This window comes from Diadema antillarum, unplaced genomic scaffold (genome assembly GCF_040938485.1).
Source record: "Diadema antillarum isolate AM-2024a unplaced genomic scaffold, OU_Dant_1.0 scf00000030, whole genome shotgun sequence".
Lineage (NCBI taxonomy): Eukaryota > Metazoa > Echinodermata > Echinoidea > Diadematoida > Diadematidae > Diadema > Diadema antillarum.
The window spans coordinates 611,731-632,005 of NW_027270919.1; the positions used below are offsets into that span (position 1 = coordinate 611,731).

Below are 20,275 nucleotides of genomic sequence, written 5' to 3' on the forward strand. Positions count from 1 at the left end.
ACTGTTATACAGAAAGCCATTGTTAGTACGTCTCTACAATAATTTACACAGTATGTTGTAAAGTATTTCATAAGCTCTTCCAAATAAAACTATATACAGTTGGTATGTACACACAGGCTAGACGACAGCATTCATTTGGCAGAAAATGCATGGCACTGATTGTGGCAGTACGTCTCTGCTGTGTAGGGGCATGAATGTACAGCCGTAATATTAAAAAGAAGTCAAAGAAATGGAGAAGAACAGATGAATACACCTATGCTGATATTGGCACAAGCACCCAAGTTTTGTTCCAGAGGGCAGTGAAATATGCATGGCTCTATAACCAGCGCACGTCATGGTGAATGAACTGCGCAATGTGTATTTAAAGTGAATGCAGCAGCCTTTGTTGCAATAAAAAGTATATGAGCCATGATAGACATCGAATAAGCTATTTTGCAGTTTGTTGTACGGTTATGTGTCCCAAAACTGGCACCGTTGCTGGCTCGCCCATCATGCAGCCTGTACGAATGTGCCGTCGCGAGGTTTGACGACGATGCTGTACTGCTTGGGCACCAAGTCGAAGTGGACTTCGGGCTCGAGGGTCAGCTCTTGGGTGCCCTCGCCCTCTGGGGCTGTGACAGTCATCCGCTGCAGGAGGCAGGCCGAGAGGACGATCACCTCGGACTTGCCAATGTTCTTCCCCAGACACGCCCTGCGGCCGGTGGAGAAGGGCATGAAGTGTGGAAAGTCCTTCATATTCCTCAGCTGGCCGTTGTCGTCAAGGAAACGCTCGGGGCGGAACTCATCGGGCTCGTGCCATTTGGTCTTGTCACGGTTGATCGCCCAGAAATTTGCAAGAACTTGTGTTCCTGTGAAGAATAAAGAATTGAGTTGTGAAAAGTCACTCATCTACCACCTTTTTTTTTAAAATTGTTGATAAGACAACAATAAATGATCTAATGCAAAACACACAGAAAATTTCATATGAATAGATCAGTGTGTCCAAAAAAGGATGCAAGTTTTAACTCTGCCTATGTCTGATTCCAATCATAGTTATCTATATTTTTTATCATCTAAAACCATATTTCTAGCTGTTGTGTGACCCTTTGAATAAAGCTGTCTTTTTCCTTGCAGTATACATTCGTTTGCAGCACTAGATGACATCAAATGGTTGTAAACTATTTCCTCTCTGCAAACAGAACCATTGAACTCGATTGATGCAGAAGACTTGATATTTCATTACTTTGATATTTAGCTGCATGAGCGTATCTCTGCAAATTTCATTCATTGTAGATGTCTTTTGTAACTGCTTTGTGAAAAGGTATCACACTATTGTGTCTTGTATAGGATGTTACACAGCTATGGCACAGTGACGCACATTTGCACTTTTTTTTTGGTTCTATTTGAATGGGTTTATCATTAAACAAAACACGAACGTAGGCATGGGAAGGAGTCCCAAAGGATCAAACTAATGCTCCTTTTTTATTTACAGTACTTCATCTCTTGCGAGGAACAGATTTTATTTTACCCTGCTGGGTTTGCAGCCAGCTATAGTGGATAGATCATGGGGTGACTGCCTCACCTGCTGGTACGTGATAGCCATTGATGGTGGTGTCACAGACAGCTGCATGGGGAACCCCCAGGAGGGACAGTGAGCTGAAGCGCAGGGTCTCATAGAAGGTTGCACCTGTAGAATTCAAAAAATCAAACAAACAAAAATGTCTCTTTGGAGTTTGCAATGACAGAATGTGTTGTGCCCCTTTTTTAATTGAAGAGATTCATGTTCTAGGAATGTGCCAAGAAAATCTGCATGCCTTCATGTGGCAGCACAGTTTTTATAAACAAGATGCTTATACTGATAATGCAAGAATAGTGTTTGATTTTAGCTGTAGTTCCTCGACCTTTATTGTTTTTTGGATTAGGTGTCTGTCCACATTAATCATGTGGAGTGAGTAAAGATAATGCTATACTTGTTATTATTCACGTGCTTGAGATAGCAGTCTTGTTATGAATTTATGTACAGTACTACCTCAACATTGAAACTGATCATCTCTGCGAAGCACATAGTACATTCATCCCATCATTAACCCGTTGAGGACGAATCCCAAGTATGCTTGGGCAAGTGTCTATGTAAAATGCGTGTTGTAGTAAAATCAGCCTGTCCTCAATGGGTTAAAATAAACGAGACCAATTCAGAACTTTACTCACATAGGTAGGGGAGGGCCTGTTCGTCCTCGAGGCATGGTGTCCGTTCCCCGATCACTCGATCGATCTCTTCTTGTACCCGCTCCTGGACCTTCGGGAAGACGGCCATGTACAGAAGTACCCAGAGCAATGCGTTGTGAATGGTGTCAGTGCCTGGAGTGGCAAAAGGTTATAGGAAGGGATGGCGTGATGCGTTTAAAAGTTGTTTTTGACAAACAATACCAGCAAACAAGAACTTTATGATAACTCATTGTGGAATAAAAGATATTGTGGGAATACTTTAGAACACCCGGTACAGATAGAGCTCAATGTAAAGAGGGAGAAGGGTGAAGCACAGTTGGGAAAAGTTCTGTATCATCCGTAATATTTGTTCTGTCTAATTGTCTGCAGTTACGGCCATTTGTCGATCAGTACATTGTACCAGGGGAACGATACATCTTCTGGTGAGAAAAGTTGAAATGCTGTCTGTCAAGTGAGGATGGGGTAGGGTGGGGTGGGGTGGATGGATATGCAAAGAATTCACTCCATCTCCAAGAAGTGAAAATAGGCCATGTGTATTGGTTTCTGGGTTACTTTAAACATACAGCCTTAAGTGGCTCCTTTTACGGGGGTGGAAGGAGAGAGAACTTGTGTTCTTCTCCGACAAAATGGCATGTGAGGTCTGTGCCCACACACTGCCACTGCCTTGCAGAAAAGTACATGCACCCAGAAAATTGTGGTAATGAACTTGAAACATTTGCTGCGGGAGCTTTTCAACGTCTCCCCCTGTTCACACTGAATTTATACCACACAAGCGTACCACTTCATACTTGCTATAAGCTGTATATTACATGTTTTTTTGTGAGCATCAATGTGTCTTGTTTAACTCATCCATAAATTCAGAGTACTGTAAACCAATTTGTACTCATTGTAATTCCCAGTGAAATTTCAGTGTGGAGAAGGTGTATGTTTTCAAGTCTGGCTAATTCAGGAATGAGAAAACAGATGGCCGAAAATGTGTCACAGTGTGAATGAACCTAGCATTAGGCGTGCAGGGGGAACATTCTGTCTGAGTTGTTGGGTTCTGTCAGTACTGGGTCATAATGTGAATGGGTTTTTCGTCTGGCACAACTCAGAGGGCACTCGAAATTGTGTCAAGCTCCTGAGGGGATGGGGGGAGAATGGAAAAAAAGAGGTAAATTGAGTCGGCATTATGCCGTGAATATAGATGTATTTATATGCTTCTGCCTCCTCTGGCCGTTAGCTTAGACGTTTTGTTGCTTCCAAATTTGCAGGAGTTAATCCCTCCCCCTCCGGGCTCCGGGATTTGTTTCCGTAGAAGTGAAGGTTTCGTAAACAGAAACAGTCGCCGAACTGAAGTGTGTTGGTTTTGCAGCTTTTTTGACGACACATGGATTTGGCATTTTTGAACGTTTCTTATTTTATCCCCTCTATAGATCACTGTCTGGAAGTTTCTTTCCCAGACAATTGGTTTTTGGGGTCAATATTGCAAATATATGTATTTAATCTCCATCATCAATTGCAAATATGACAGGTTTTGTTAGCATTAGCAGTAAGAAGAAAACAAAACCAAGATTTTTATTATTTTCTGAGTATTAGTATATGCTGCTATTTCTCTCTTTTTTAATGCTATTTGTCTCAGTAAATTACAGTGTTAATCTGCATTTGTGTGAGTAGGGTTCTCTCCGGAATGTTAGAGCTTAAAATGTGGTCATATTGTAGAGTTAATTGCAATAACTACAATGTGTGTTTATTTTCAATAATTTTCATCCTATTTAGTGGTACCTCAGGACTGTTCCAAAAAATGTGCACCGCTAACACCATTTTTTTTTTCAATCACTTTTATAATGTTTGTAGAAACTGCATTAAGTTACTGTAAGTTTAGGTTACTGTTGTCAGGGTGTTTTTGAAAATATGATAATAAGTTGGATTGGTGTGGGAGCATTGTGGCTGGATAGATGAAATTTGAATAGAAGTTTGTATTGCAGATTGCTTCTTTTGGGGCATTACCAGTTTCTCTGTGAATACGGCATCATAAAATTTTGAATATCTGTTCTATAGTTATACAGGTAAAGTATCAAAATTACTATTTGTTTTCTATATATTTTTTTGGTTGTAATGCAAGTGAAGTATTACAATTAGTACACTGGCCATTTTCTGTTTTTCAAAAACTTTTTTAGAATGATGATTATGATGATGATGATGACTTCTTCAGTTATGGGGAGATTTGCCAATTTTCCCTCGAGGTGAAGGCGGAGGCGGGGGGGGGGGGGGGGGGGGAGGGGAGGCACGGATGAATAATTAGGGAATGCAGGCAAAGAGACTAATGACTGCATGTGGTTTAGACAGGATCAAGTTCACATTACGTTGAGGGCGGTTGTCGTGGTGAGGAGAGGAGACGGCTAAGAAAACAAGCATTCCACTTGCCGCAGTGGAGTGAACTTTTGTATGCACTGAATCTACTGTGGGCTGCACCAGAGCAATAGTTCACAACAAGGTCAATACTCTCCTAACTCTCCTGTCCTCTCTTCTGAAGAAATTGGAGTCTTTGATGTTTTGGCATAAAAAGACAGTGTGATAAAAAAGAATGGAAATTGTAGGGAATCCTTTCTGTAGTTTGACAAAAGGATAATTTTCTTTTTAGTTTCATTTACTGTTCACAGAGGTTGATATAATACATTTGTGCTACGAAAACCCCAAATAATGCCATGGGCTTCAGAACACTGGACAGTTGAGATCAAAAGGTGTGCTGCTCTGTCTTGATATCCATTAAAATAATTACTAGGCAGTAAATATATTCTACTCTGCATGAAATAGCTGCTGTTACATTGAACCTTTATATGCTTTAGGTTTTCAATGAAATGTGTAAGTGAAGAATCACGACATACCTGCAAAAAATATTGTCCAGATGTTGGTGATGATGTGGAGTGGTGAAAGAAGGCTGAGAGTCTCCATGTCCCCAGATTCCTCTGCATCCCGAGATACCTTGATCAAAGCGTCCACCATGTCCCGTATCTCCCCCTCCGTGTAGCTCTCCCGGTGCTCCTCGTAGAAACGCAGCAGCATGTCATCGCGCTTCTGGCGCGCCTCCGTCAGCTCCTTCATCCAGGGGTTCGGGTAGCGCTGCAGCCAGGGGATGAGGTTGACGGGGTGGACGGGGGACACGCCCTTCATGATGCGGGCGGAGTAGTCGAAGATCTCCTGAAGCTCAGCATCTCCCTTCTCGTAGCGCTTTCCGAAGGCGATGTTGTGAAGGATGTTGAGAGAGACGAGGTTGAGATCCTCGCGGGGGTTAAAAGCCCGGCCCCCATAGGACTCGAACCGCTCCATAAGATGTTGCGCCTCCTCCACAAGCTTGTCCCCAAGACTGGTGTAAGTGATTGCCTGGAAGGCGTGCTTCATCAGCTTGGTGTGGATGCGGAAGTCGTGCTTGTTCTGGCACGCCATGAAACCCTTGTTGACGAAGAAGTCGATGGAGAAGACGCTGGGGCGGTTGGTGAAGTTCGGCCCGTTGTAAGCCGCCTTGACCGTCTGGGCATCGTTGAGCATGATGACGCGCTGACGGCCCATCTTGATGCTGAAGACGTTGCCGAATCGGTCTGCGAGATCGTTGATGGCGTGATGGAGGGCCTTGGATTTGAGTTGCAGGATGTTGCCGATGAAAGGGAGGGATGTGGGACCGGGGGGCACCTTATTGATGTTGAAATCCACCCACTCTTGACAATAGTAGACGATGAGGCTTGACACAATCAGGGCCAGCACCAAGAACAGAGCCATATTCCCCTGCACTCTCAAGACTGGTTGAGGAATGGTGGAAGTTGTGCTGCTCAACCTGTGAACAAAATCAGATGGTGAGAGAAATGGTAATGTGAACCACCACATGATGAAAAAGTGTTGTGATTCCTGATGAAGTGTAATCAAGCTTGGAAGGGAAAAACAGCAAAAAAACAGACATAAATAATCTGCCTACTGAGCCTCAGCTTTCAGAGTTCTGTGTCTTCAGGAGGAGAACATGATGAAGACTTACTGTATATGAAAAATTTTTGGAGAAAGCTGTCCTGTATATAAGCGTGTATATCTGCCTTCGTGTGAACAAGTTTCCGACATTAACCACAGCGGTGAAGGGATGAGGCGATGCCAACGTTCATAGCGGTCATGGCATGGCAGGAGAAAAGCAAATGATCCCAATAAAATGCATCACTTCCTTCCAGGTACTCGCATATTCCGTGAAATGGATTGGAGCAGATTGCAGTCATTTTGGCACGAACGAAACAACCTGATGTCACACTCCACTAGATTGGCAAGTGTTAGAAAAAGGCTGCAACTCTATTGTAACAATCCTTTTGGAGTAGCAGATCCACATATATTTTTCTTTCCATTTTAATTCGCTGCTCCTGTTCGACTGAGACAACCTGTAGACAGTGCGTCTTTGGTATTGAACAACTACCGGTATTCATACAGTGCCACAAATATCCACTTCGTCATCTGACTGGTAGTCTAGAGGTCTCCACACATACATTAACACCATTTCTTGTTTATCTGTCGCAGGTTATGACACCAAAATGTCCGGCGTAGAGCTGATGAGTTTTTGCCTCTATGCTGATGCCATCTTGCGACTCTTTATCTCCAGCTAGCTAGGCACATCTGTCAGGCAATCCTGATTTTAGATTAACTCATTGGGCAATACCTTTACCAGTCCAGTTTGTAATCTAGCAGAGCAACACTCTCTCTACCTGTGCATGAGAACTTAAAATTCCTTTTAGTTCTATGGCATCGACAGGCCCCTCCCCCTTGCTGCAGTTTAGGCATAGCCTGCCAATCACGATCAGCCCGCACATTTATTGGCTCTCTCCTGCCACACACATTCATTCATTAGATTGTAGAAAGAGCTGCCGGTTTGAGCCAATCTGATTGGCCCATACCGTCTGCCCACCGCAGAGAGAGGGAGAGAGCGCAAGAGAGAGAAGGGGAAAAAAAAATCCCCCTGCAGAGGGCTCATGCATATTCATATCTCAGCACTTTCCCTCCGCATGCACTTTTGCAATGTTAGCTCCGCCCCCTATTCTCCTGTTGCTTGTAATCTACAACTTGCTTCCCACACAGCAGTGCATATTATTCATATACACAGTAATTTTGCCATGATGGTTGAAGTCAGTTTCAGTGTTGTATATTTTGTCTGTCATCCTGATCTTGTGGATATAGATATTTTAAGTCTTTTTCCTTGTATCAGTCTTTGAATTGCTGCATTGATATCCACCTCAGAAGCAAACATGCCACTTTTATCTCTTCATGAGTGACAGTCATTCCTTCAAAGTAAATTGAATTTCAGTTTTTGATTATTTTTATCATAGCTACCTTCCAATGTTTGCATATGATTTTTTTCTATTTCTCATTCTTATTTTTTTATATTTCAGGATTAGACCTTCATCCAGGTTTTGTCACAAAACACATCCCAAAGACTGCTACTTGTGAACTGCTATTGACCTCATACATAACCTTTTTCCAGTATGAATTTTATTGTTATGTCTGCACTTCTTACCTGGCCGTAGGCTGTCTTTGACCTGGTCAGTCGCAAAGTTCAATTTTATTCAGCATGGAGTGCTGCGACATGGTACTACAGGGCTGTTTTCAAAAATATTTCTGTTACTTATATTTTGCATGAGTACTCCTGGAATTGGAGTATTCTATTTCTTTTTTTTTTTCCTGAAGGAAATGCTTTGTTATTGTTAATACTACTATTTTTTTATTTCTTCATCTTTTTTTTTTAAAATTTATGTATATTCCCTTTTGTAAATGGCGATTCACTTTGAAAGTCCTCTGTGAATCTGTGCTGTTGTTTGCAAGTGCCTGTATATGCTACATTTTGCATGTGTTCCTCTAATGCCTAGAAATTAACTGGACTGAAATATTTATTGGATTCTTATCCTGTCATTTTTTGCTGTTATGATTATCAGTTACAGAGAATAGGATACTAGTTGCTTGACCTGGACATCCTGAATTCCAAATTAATTTCTTTCAAATACTTTGTGATTTACATTTCAGCTGCCTTTCCAGCTTATTTATTTGTGTTTTTGTAAGATCTGTGGCTAGAAAAGTATCAATGTGATGGTGACATTGTCATATGGAACTGGTTTTGTTTTGTTGACAAGAAGTACAACTTAAAGTGCAACAGGGCAATTAATCAAGAAAATAGATAGTTTATTTATTTTTTATTGAAATGCCAGAGTGTGTTGTATGCTGTGAATATTTAGTGGAGTTAAGATGGTATGTTTATCTATCAATTTGCAGTTACAATATATACATCACTATGACATGTGTTTGCACATTTACCAGTTCTGCAATGGACAAGCAAACAGGAGCAAAAGTTTGCAATGTCAACACCCACTTTCTAGCCCCCCCCCCCCCCCATCTCCTTCCCAAAAGGTCACGTGCAGGAAAGGTCAAGCCTGTGATAACGGCCAAGCATTCTACCAGCTGATAATTGAAGAGGAATTTAATGACCAGTTGATTACATCCCTTGTGTCCGGTCCTGGTCACGCAATGGGGAAGTAGAAAGGTTGTGGGAAAGGAGAGGAAAAAAACAACACATAAACACCAAAACTTTGGCTCGACCTTAGGAAGAGGACTGACCACTTGGTCCAGTGCAAGTGACGTCACATGAGATGACATTGAACTCGTTAGGTAAATGGGAAACAAGGGAAAAAAAGTGTCTGCTTAGGACTAGTCAAAACAGTTTTGACAGATGCCCAGGTACAACTGTAGATCTCAAGATTTTTTCCTTTTTTTTTTGTAAATACTTTTTTTTTCCCACTTACAATATGTAGGAGGTAGTCCGGTCATGAAGTCTTGTTAGTGCTGATGCTGGTGTTCATATTTATGGTAACCTTTTTTCTTGTGCATTCCCAATTTTGAATGGTATTAGAAGAAAAATTAGCAAAACTTTAGAGTGAGTCTTATTCACTGAGATATTTGAGACAGAAATTGCAATGTGCCAACTGATTTTGGTTTTTGGGCACTGTATGATTTTAAATGAGATGTGAGATGCTTGTGAAAAAATTAAGAGATGATTGCATTGGATAAAGAAATACTCTGTCTTGTGTACTGTATACTAATATCACAAAGACGTATAGCAGGAGTAATTACATGCACAGTACAAGCTGAAATGTTGAGAGGAATATAAAGATGAGTTTGGGAATGAACAAAAATAATTATATCTTAATAGAAAAAAAAAGAGAGATAATTCTGTGGAAAGTGCATTCATGTGAAATAAACACACACCGAGTTGTCAGTTGCATATTTTTTCAAGATATTTTCGGGTGGTAATGAAGATGAAAATCTTGATTGGCAGTAGTGATAAAAAACATTGAACGGTTCTCGAGAGTACGAGATAGCTGGAGATAAAAGTGGTTGCGTGTCATTCTGAGGGAAGCTATTACCTAGCCGCAGCCCAGAAGTAGGTTACAGAATCACTCAAACCATACAAATGAATCATAGGAGTCAACGTCCCTTTCCACAGCATGTATTACGTAACAACCACATTAGAAACAAAAGCAGAGTATTCTTACATTTCAATGATGCCGGTCAGGTTCTTGTAGCTGTATGTGGACAGGTATCCGTAGGGCAAAATGACCAATGTCGTGCTCGGCGGAAGCAAGTTATGCACCGACGATGATTCCATGATGCCAGCGCTCTTCCGAGAAGTCCCCGATTTTCACTTGATAAAAAAAGTCAAGAAACAAGATGCAAGGTGTTGGCCAATCTGGCAAGAGTTGGCAGAGAAACATCCAAAGATTGAATGACTTCTACCCAATGTTACAACTCCATTTTATGCCTTTACTTTCCACCAAGGACTGCCAGTGATTTTCATTGGCTGTGGTAAACTTCTGCCAACCAAAACAAAACGAGGGGGAGGAGCCAAGCTAACTGTCCTTCCTGCAAATGTAAACTTCTCTCTCTCTCCCTCTCCATCTCTTTTCCTCTCTCTCCATATTTAACTTCCTCTCTCTGTGACACTTTCTCCTTTTGTTTTTTCCCTCTCCTTTTTCACTTCCAGTCGGTAATCCGGTTATCTAGTTTTTTTATCAAGGCGAGGAAGTACGGGCGGATGTTGGCTTTGCACCCGTTACAGGGATCGTTCTGAGAGCTCCTTAGAGAGGTAGTTAACCTAGAACTAATCACAGAATTGCCCCATGGAGGAAGAACAAGAGAAGGGGGGGGGGGGGAGGTAGGAAGGGAGGGAGATGGAGAGAGTATCAAAGTGGACTAAAGAAGAGATAGTTACAGAAGTTAAAATGTGCATGGAAAAGCCATGGAGGAAAAATCAATCCTACTTAGTTGTTTTTTTTTTAACTCTCATGATAATTTGCCATGTGCGGCATGTGTGAATGGCATGCAAGGGAAGTATTATTATTATTTTTTTTTTAAATCCTATAATGCAACTTGCCACACATATGTATAGGTCTGTACACTCGGGTTTTTGGAGTCACGCTCTGGTCATGGTTCAGGCATGCGCAGAGTCAAAGATTCAAATCACTTCATTTGCATTCAAGTAATATTTGATATGTGTGTGAATGGCGGGAAATAAAATCCATCTATTGCAAATATCTATAACTTCTGTGCGTATCGGGACAATTACCCCCCCCCCCCCCCCCCCCCACGGCGAAATACTGGTTAGTGATAAGGTTAGAGTAAAGATTAAGGTTAGGGTAAGGTTTAGGGTTAGAGTTTGGATAAGGGTTAGGATTAAGTTCAGGATTAGGATTAGGATTAGGGTCAGGGGAATATTCGAGGGGGGGGGGGTGTAATTATCCAGGGGGTAATTGCCCTAGAACCCTTTTGTGTATGAATGTGGCTATTATTGTATGTAAGTTTCTTGTTTAGAAAGTTAAGAGCATTTTTAGACTATGGTCCTGTAACAGTTAACCCTTTCTGTACCAGTGACTTTGGACAGTGTGTATTAAAGCTATGAATTCTTTGCCAGTCAGCACTCAAAGCACACGTAGGGTTAAGAAAGACGGCCTTTGACAAAAGGCTAAAAATAAAATGGTGAAATTGAAGAGGATGAATGAGAAGCAGGTGGGAGTAAAGAAGGGGGATGGGAGGGACCAATCAAACTATTCCATGTTAAAGGGATCGTCCGAAGGTTGAGACCTAATCTCCGGTTTGTAACATATTTGGGTGAGGTAATGAGAAATCTAAAAGAATTAAATATGAAAGTGCATGTAATTCCAAGAGGGATTCAATGTTTCTTTGAGAAAAATTGGAAATGGCTTGAGATGTCCTAGAAAGAAAAAGAAGAGCAATCCTATTAAAAGGTGGGACCCATCTTTTATTAGGATCACTTTATTTTACTTTGTTTTTGGATATCCCAGCCTTTCCCAAACTGATTTTCATCAAATAAACTTTGAATTCCTCCTAAAATGGTATGCTCTGCACTATTTCATTTGTGTTTTCTTGATATCTCGCAAAAAGTTGAAAACCCAGTCCTCACCTCCACCAATACTATACCATCCCTTTGAATGATATGAGAATTGGTGGTATAATCAACCCCCCCCCCCAAAAAAAAAAAAACCAAAAAAAAAACCAAAAAACAAACAAACAAACAAAAACACAAAAAACACAAAAAAACACAAAAAAAGTGAGCACATAAGTCCACAAGTGCATTTTTTCCCTTTTTAGTTTATTGTCAAATGGCAAGGGGGCAGTTGGCATTGTGTACTGTGCATTGCCAATGAATGGAAGGACATGAAGGGAAATTGGGGGAAGAAAGTAAATTGAACATTTTGGGTTGAAGACTGTCCGATGAACAGATGTTGCCTTCTGCTTCAGGGATGTCTTCTGTCATAGAGAATCACATCAACTTTTTTGGGTTAATGGGACTGAAGGGCTTTGGAGCTGCTACATCTCAAGAATGACTTATCTCTGGCTTGTTATCAAACAGCTGGTGAAGGGAATTTCCCCTCTCTTGTATCATCATGTTACATTGTGTGTCTGGTTGGTTAGACGAAAAAAAAATATTTACAATTGATGTGAGACAGACGTTTGACAATAGAATTTGAGATGTTTCCTTCATGGAGAACCCTTGATGGATTTTACAAAGGTGTTTAGGGGCAATTGTATATTGCATTGTAAATTCAGTCAAACAGAACTCCCCTTTCAACTCTTCAAAACAAGGGCAGTTGCATTATTGTAGAAATGGTCTCGGAATTCACATATAATTTTATTTTCTTTGTTTGTTTGTTTGCCTATATCACAGATATTTATAGATTAGTTATCTGTTACAATGGCATTTGATTTACCCTTGAAATTCATAACAGATAGTTGGTAGTTACAGCCCAGAAACTGACTAGATTTTGTAACAAATATCTGATTATGTATTTTTTTTAACATGTTAAACAGCAATGATTTATTCATTTTTTAATGATGTTTTGTAGTTACATGAATGAATTGATTTAATGAAATTTGATATATTGACCAAAAGTATATTGGAGTTTAAAAGTCTGATTGTATTCCTCACTTTTTTATGCTTCTTCTTTGACCTAAATTACTACTAGTACTGTATTATTTAATTGACCTTTATTGTTATTGATAACTAGTTTTTTGTTTTGTTTTTTTTTTGTTTTTTGTTTGTTTTGTTTGTTTTTTGTTTTGATGGGATGTATGTTGTATCTACTAGACTAGGAAAGAGAGGTGTTTGGGAGATTACCTGTCTGTGGCTGATGGGATTCCAGCATGTTAGCGGTTCCTGCTGTCCGAAAGTTTTTGTTTTCACTTGTGACGTTTCACAATTGTCTAAGGGTCAAGGGTAGTAATGCAATTGAGCGCAACGCCTGTGCATGTTGTTGTTGTTTTGTGTGCGTGTGTGTTTGCAAGTTCATCATACCCCAACGAGGGTTTGCATCAAGACTTCAAAATGTCTGAAAAACTCTTCAAAGATCAGAGGCAAGGGGGGGGGGGGGGGGGTCATTACATCAGTGGCGGATCCAGAGGGGGGCGCACTGGGTATGCGCCCCCTCTTTACTTTTGTTAAAACAAAAGAAATAAAAAGTAAAAAAAATGGGTGGGGGCACTGCACCCCCCTTTAATTTTGAAAAGGCGCCTCCCCTTTACGGAATTCCTGGATCCGCCCCTGTTACATCATTGAGCCACAAGAAGAATAGATGTAGGCCTACTAAGCTTGATAGATAGTAGATGCATAAATGAATAAAAGGAAACATGTTTGCAAATTGTGAGCATATGTGAAGAGATAAGAATGTTTAGGAAATGGAACAGGAGGTCTGTTCACATGCAAGAGTTATGGGTGTGGATTACTAAGCAAAAATCAGTGTGATTCGGTATCGTTCACTTATGACCCCATGAGAAACTCATTCAGCTGCAGATGAAATGCTATTTCTAACTGCATGGCCACATAATGACTGGAGGGTTTACCCCCTAAACTGTGGATGGACTTCTTTTTTTTTTTTTTTTTTTTTGGGGGGGGGGGTCATTTGTGTACATGCTTGTTAATGACTGTTGTGTCTCCACACACATAAAGTACTGGTACTGTAATGATTTTTGCATCATGTTGCAAAAATTTAGTTGAAAACCATTAAACTCTTACATTGTACATACATGTACAATGTGTATGTGACAGGCCTAGTGTGAATGAAACCATTTTACAGGTTGTTGTTGTTGTTGTTGTTGTTTGTTTGTTTGGGTGTTTGTTTTTTTTTTTTTTGCTCCTGTTTTGTTGAAAAAAGTACAGACTGAGAAAACCCACTGGCACTTGCCCAGCAGACATGGCTTGTTATTGGACAGATGTTTCCGAATTGCGCTGAATCGGTTGTACTTTGCCCTGGTCAGTGGCTTGCGTGATGCACTGACCCTCGGAACAATTTGTGACGTAGAAGTGGTCATTAGGGGCAGTTGTAGTTGAATGAATTGATGACTGAAAAAGCTGGGGTGAGTGTGAATGGTATGCCCTTCAAAACACATGTGCCCATTAAGAAAAAAAAAAATCTTATTCATTTTATCGTTTATTAGTCTATTCTCAAGACTCTGCAAAAACTAGCCTGTGTGCCATTCAGTCTTCAAAGTGAACTGCCACAGCAACATTGACACTTGTAATCACTGTGCTATTCCCAGTAAACCGTGCGCTTGTCTTCCTTGACTCGGGACAAATTGAGGGTAGTCTTGATTCAAAACCACAACAATTTTTTTTTTCAGAATGTCCATGAGGAAAGAAGTTTGGGGTTTTGGTGGTAGGCTAAGTGCTTATGCAGCAAACACCTGTAACCCTACCAGTAGTGCCAAGTTTCACCAAGGGGCAATGGCAATGAGTGGAATTTGTCCGTCTAGACTAGACATTTTTTTTTTTTTTTGTAGTTAGCTCTGCTCCCACCTCCCCCCCCCCCATCACATTCATGCAAGTATTATTTGGAGACAACACTTTGTACCAAATCTGCAACACACCAGAGGTCAAATATCAGGTTTCCAGTGCTTGTGTTAGAAAATGAAAATATTAGGCCTATTTTGTTTGTTTGCTTGTTTCTTTTATGCTATTTTGCATATTTTCTTTAAATGTCAAACCCCTTTGACTATCCTCAGTAGTAAAGAGGAACTCCTTTTTGAGGTATATTTCCCCCTTGAAATGATGAATCAAATATATTACACACAAAAAATGTGAAAGCTTAAATTATCTTCTTTTTGTTTGCGCTCAGTCGAGTAATATGAAGTTCATACAATGTATGTTTATAATTCCATAGAATCAAAACATTCAATACATCTACTTGTATACCAAGCAGAAATATTTGCATGCTTTTATTATTGCGCTACTTGTAATTTCTGGAGTCAAAAGGGGCCGGAGCTTTCGATCCTAGCAGAATCTTTGTCAGGGTTAAAATGACAAAACCACTTATAATTTCTGGTAGCATGAAATGCATGAAAATTTCCACAAGGCAAAAATTTCCACTTTTACCATATTGGTATAGATCCTGTCCCCATAGGGTAACTGTTAAACTCCATCATATAGAAAGTCATTTCTCTGTAGATCCTGTAGGCATAATGTATCCTGCAATGTTTATTATTGTAGCTGGGGGCAGCTACTGGAAAAGTGGAAACTTTCTTTCTTTTTGTGCATCATGAAAGTAACACAAAAATAAAGATGTACAAAGTTTGTGCTTGCTATGTCATGTGTAATATTTCATATCTTCGATCTCAGGTTAGGCCCTGTAGGCGTATGTTGTAGGGGTATAACCGGTATTCCATGGTAGTTTTCTGCTTCGCTAGTCCTGGAATATGAGTGAATTTGCTGTTGTTGCTTTTCACCATGTGCTGCTAGAGCCTTGATCGCCATGACAGCAGCGGTGGGCTGTTTGTGGCGCTTGCTAAATTGCCGTGACCGCCAACGAAATTAAAAACATGCAAAATTCATCTTTACCTGACCGAGCCTGGAAAAATTGCTTGTGCAAAAATGTTTGCCTTCATAAAAATGTAATACCTTCAAAGAGAAGGCTCTTGAATAGTCAAACTGCATCAATTTCATGTAAACCCAAAACAGATTCCAGGAAGTACCTAGGCTTGGTGCTGGGTTTGGGAGTTAGCGTAAGGGTTGGAGTTCAGATACTTGTAGGGTTGGGATAGCATTAGGAGTATAAGAGATGAGTTGGGTGGGACTGTGTGAGGTGGGGGTGTAGATTGAGGTGTGGGGGGAGGGTAGAGGATTATTCATTAAACATTCCATACTGCAATTTGTAATCAAATGATATACTGTAAAAGTGGATATTTTCGCACGACTTATTTTTCGCGCTCGGCCAGTCAAGAAGAGTTTTGCATGTTTTAATTCTGCGGAATCGAGACATAACTACTGGAACATACACGCAGCATAAATATTTATTTTTGTGCTAGTTTCAGGTTGCGTGAAAGGCACGAAAATTTCAACACCGTGAAAATTTCCACTTTTACAGTAAGTTTGGAGGAGTAGTTAGGGAGTCCATCCAATGGAATGACATCAATCACATCTGAACATCTTGAAAAAGTGATACCATGTTGTTATTTCAAAGGAATTATTTCCCATTTGCAGATGAAACAAAAACCCAGCTACAGTGTTTCAGGATAGTTGTATAATCAGTATGTTCATTGTTGATTATTGTTAGATATAAGACCTACAAAATGTGAACAATATTTATGATCAAAACTGTTTCTAGAATAAACCATGTACAGTTATGGTTTATTAAGAAAAGTAGCGATAACTTTGTATTTTATGCTTTATTGCAAAATTTTTATATGGTGGGATATTTTGTGATACACCTGACCTACACCTATGCATCAAATGTGATAGCTTCAATATGTTTTAAATCACTGCTCTCAATGATAAACATTACCTTTAAAAATGAATAAGAAAAGAGGGAGTTGCGACCTCTCTTTTCAAACATTTGCAATACCAACATGTTTTGTGGTTAGCATCCAGGACCAGCTTTTGACGGGTCAAATCTTTTCTTCTTTCTTCATTTTCTTAAAATGTTTTTTGTTTTGTTTTGAGGAAGAACACAAGATGTAACAAAAAAATGTAGAATGAAGAAAAGATTTGACTGGTAAGGAGCTGATGTGGACAAAAAAAAAAGGGGTGGGGAGGATGGAAGGGTGAAAAAATTTGTTTCATGTTTCTAAATGATACAGCATACCTACGTTGGATGACAAGTGGCTCCTGTTTGTAGGAGTTGGTGACAAGTTTAGGGAGAGCTGGCCGTGAAGCCAATTATGACGTCACCCCCGTTGGGACCGGGACTGGACGGAAGGGGACATATCCTGAACATGACATTGGCTGCTAAACTTCTGTTACTGCAGGACCCCACCCCCTTTTTTTTTTCTTTTTTTTTAGGGGAAAGAAAAGAGAAAAAAAGAGAGACCATCTGTCTAGGGAAAACTAGTCGTGATGAAACGTTGTGCAGTGCAGCAAATGCAAAATACAGGAAAAAGATGAAGGCCGCTAGAAGCGTGAAACATATGAACAGGTGCACTGTGGTATACCTGTATGCAGTCATCTATCCATTATTGGTGTTTGATAGACAAATTGGTTTATTGACTGTTGCATATGGTGGACTTCTGAGCTAATCCCCCCCCCCCCCCCTTCCAATTAACCTGTCTGAAATGGAATGGTTTGACATTAAGAAGATAAAGTTAAGAGCAAGCAAAGAAACAGATAGCTGTCATTTGTGCTAAGTTTGTATCTGCCAGTAAGCACTGCTCATAGCAGATTATGTGTGTGAACAGGGTATTCCCCTGTTGAATGCTGTGTTGTTGACTATGCGGAGACCCACACAAGACCCATGTCTCATTGCAAAACGGCAACTGGTAAAGACAGAGCATTACCTTTGTTAACGGTGAGTTGCGAGAACATTTTTGAAATTTCCTCACGCTTTCCTTGAGTACTTGAAGGAGATTTTACATTCACCGACAATTGTACAGAGAAGTCTTGAATGTATTCGGTAACATACAAGTAGCAAACATTAAGAAATTATGTGGATATTTGTATGATGTGATAACCTCTTGTAAATCTTTTTTTAATCAAAATAAATTGAAATTACAAATGCATATGTTATATCCACACACAAAAAACACCATATTTTTGTTAGCATAAGTTGATTTTTTTAATATAAATATGCAAAACTTGTGTTTGAAAAATCATAGGTTGTATTTCATGTTATAAAAAACATTTTTTTTTTTTCAAAGCATAAGTGATGTTTTGTAATATATGAAAACTTACAAGGTATGATTCTAGAACATAAGAAACAGATATGAGTGAAGTATAAGGAAATCACAGTCACCAAAGATGCTATTTCATTCTGGATGCTGAAATTTTAGTTCCATTCCTCCACAACTTGTGGCTTTGTTTTGCTCCCAATGGAAAGCGAATCTGGAAGGGAAAAACAAAGAAGTGCTCAGTAGTATTTCTGAATGATTTAGATGTACACAAAGAAGCTGATTGATGAGAAGATGGCCAGTGTCCAAATAAACTCCCCATACTCCCCTCCCAAAATGTCTGACCATTTACTATTTTGCTCATGGTATTAAAGAAACAAGTGACCCACTTCCTAAAAATAGCCCACCCCCTGTGATATGACCTACATACTTTTGTCCGTCTGTGATTATGATATTGATTACTGTTTTGTCTGTTATTCATGCAGATTGCACAAATCATTTCTTTTCTTTTAATATTCTAGAGGTCTCTATATCCTACACACAATCCTGTCGAGTATCCCCAGCCACAAAGCTAGTGCTTAAACTCAAGTGAGAACCAACTAGAACTACCAACTTTGTGTCCAAACTCAAGTGAAACCCACTATGTAGTACTCTGTGTTCAAACTCATGTGTCAACCAGCATCTAAATACATGTAGTAAACCTGTAATCAAGCTCAAGTGAAAATCCAGTACGTAGTCTGTGTTCAAACTCAATGGAAAGCCAAGTACCTATCCAATTGATTCTGAAAATTTCTGAAAAGTGGATATCAACTAGCTCAAACTCATTTGCGAAATGGTGTGAAGAGCAGAGAAACTCGGGGGGGGGGGGGGGGGGGGGGGCGGGGCGGGGGAGAAGGGGGAGAAGGATGCCTGTAAGCTTGTGTTCCAAACCAGTCTCCACACATGTGCTGGAAATGGAGTGAAATGTAGCTCACAAACTAGTGTGCAAATCAGATGATGAATTGTGTAGGTGTTGAAATCAAAAAAGGAAGAAAAACTTTGTTCAAACTCTAACTACAATGAATTAATCTTGCTTTCAGCTGGTCATGTACAGGTATGTCAAAATCAGTCAAAACTTAAATGCTGTGGAAGAAAGTCTGTGTGAGGTCTATGCTGGCAAGCTTGACATCACATCGGATGAAAAACCCAAGCCCACATAGTATTTCCAGCAAAAAGAAGAAGCCAATCTGCAGCTTGCCTTCTTTCTGGGTCAGGTACACCGATTCTTTCTCTATCAACTTTCTCTTCGGAAAGGAGGAAGATTATCCACAACTTTCCCAAGCTTCCAGTCCTGAAGTGTTTACATCCACATACCTTGCAGAATTTAAAGTGAAAGTGCTAGGGTTAGAGACGATAGAGAGACGATATTTCATACTGGAAGGAAAAAAAAAAAAGATCGGAAAAAAATAGGACGCCGGGTAAGCTCAATCTCCCTTTCTCTTTTTAAGCAGAAAAATATTCTTATAGTTTCATTGTTTGGAATATTGTTTTCATATGCTGCGGATAGTAGTGGATGGTTTTCATTGCACTTGTGTAACATTTGACCTACAATGATGTTTTGCGTTTGACTGTGTTGGCTTGGCATATGGGATGGAAGGATGTTGGAGATATGCATCAATTTGTGGACGTTTCGGGAGACAGACTTCGGGATGAATGTGTGGGCGGCCGGTCAGTCACCCTTGAGTAAACCTGTATCAAAATATTGATACTGGAGGCTTGGTCATAAGCTACCTCCCAATTCGTTTGACCGTCGGTTCGGGGCAGACATGTGGAAAGGCCGATGCGGGCTGTCCTCTCCGCCATCCATCATGTGTCTGGCATGGCATCTGTGGTGCACAGTATGCGATAACTATGCTTGATTGGAGGCAATCTTGTCTTATTTGAGCGGGATAAACTACTTTAGCTCTGGTTACAAAAATGACAAGACACACCAATGCTTGTTTGTTTGCTTGTTTTACTTTCTTCATCTGAGAAGATAGTTGGATAGCCCATATTCACCTGCACTAGCTGGCCCTCCATGGTGTCCAGTTTGATGAGAGGTGGGACCACTTCACCAGGTTTTTGGTGTGTGTGTGTGTTTAAACGGTACCCCTCACGTTCTCCTGGAGTTTTATTGCCGGAGGCGAAGAATTTTGTTCTCTGGACCTTGTCTTGACATTGTCGGGGTAAGGTCTATTAAAACTTGGCTTTAGGCAAATCACCACCCTAAGCGATGTGATGGTCTGTAAGGCAGCGTTATGAACCAGATTTATATCCTTTGAGTGTAGAATTCTCAGCCTTCACAAAGGAAAACAGATCTGAAGCTGTTAACCCATGGTTGCAACCTTTTGCCATATTCTCTCATTTGGTGTTGTGAATAGAAATTAACTGGAAA

The 20,275-nt window shown here is 40.3% G+C and overlaps 1 protein-coding gene and 1 pseudogene across 1 annotated transcript; one reads left to right on the forward strand and one right to left on the reverse strand.

The window, feature by feature from the left end:
* The window catches only part of LOC139740612 (SWI/SNF-related matrix-associated actin-dependent regulator of chromatin subfamily D member 1-like), a 272,207-nt pseudogene that overhangs the window by 9,621 nt on the left and 242,311 nt on the right, over nucleotides 1-20,275 (forward strand).
* On the reverse strand, nucleotides 490-9,862 carry LOC139741095 (cytochrome P450 2J4-like). The gene is made up of 5 exons (XM_071651688.1): nucleotides 9,750-9,862; nucleotides 5,073-6,016; nucleotides 2,188-2,337; nucleotides 1,562-1,666; nucleotides 490-848 (listed from the first exon to the last, which is right to left on the reverse strand). The coding sequence occupies exons 1-5, from the start codon at nucleotides 9,860-9,862 to the stop codon at nucleotides 490-492; spliced, it is 1,671 nt and encodes a 556-aa protein (XP_071507789.1).

What these genes read in the sequence shown, in the direction of transcription:
- LOC139741095 (XM_071651688.1), bottom strand. Translation starts at nt 9,862, where the DNA reads ATGGAATCATCGTCGGTGCATAACTTGCTTCCGCCGAGCACGACATTG. An exon ending in ACAGGCCCTCCCCTACCTAT is followed by an intron (nt 1,667 to 2,187) that starts GTGAGTAAAGTT and finishes TGAATTCTACAG; the next exon opens with GTGCAACCTTCTATGAGACC. An exon ending in TGGCTATCACGTACCAGCAG is followed by an intron (nt 849 to 1,561) that starts GTGAGGCAGTCA and finishes TATTCTTCACAG; the next exon opens with GAACACAAGTTCTTGCAAAT.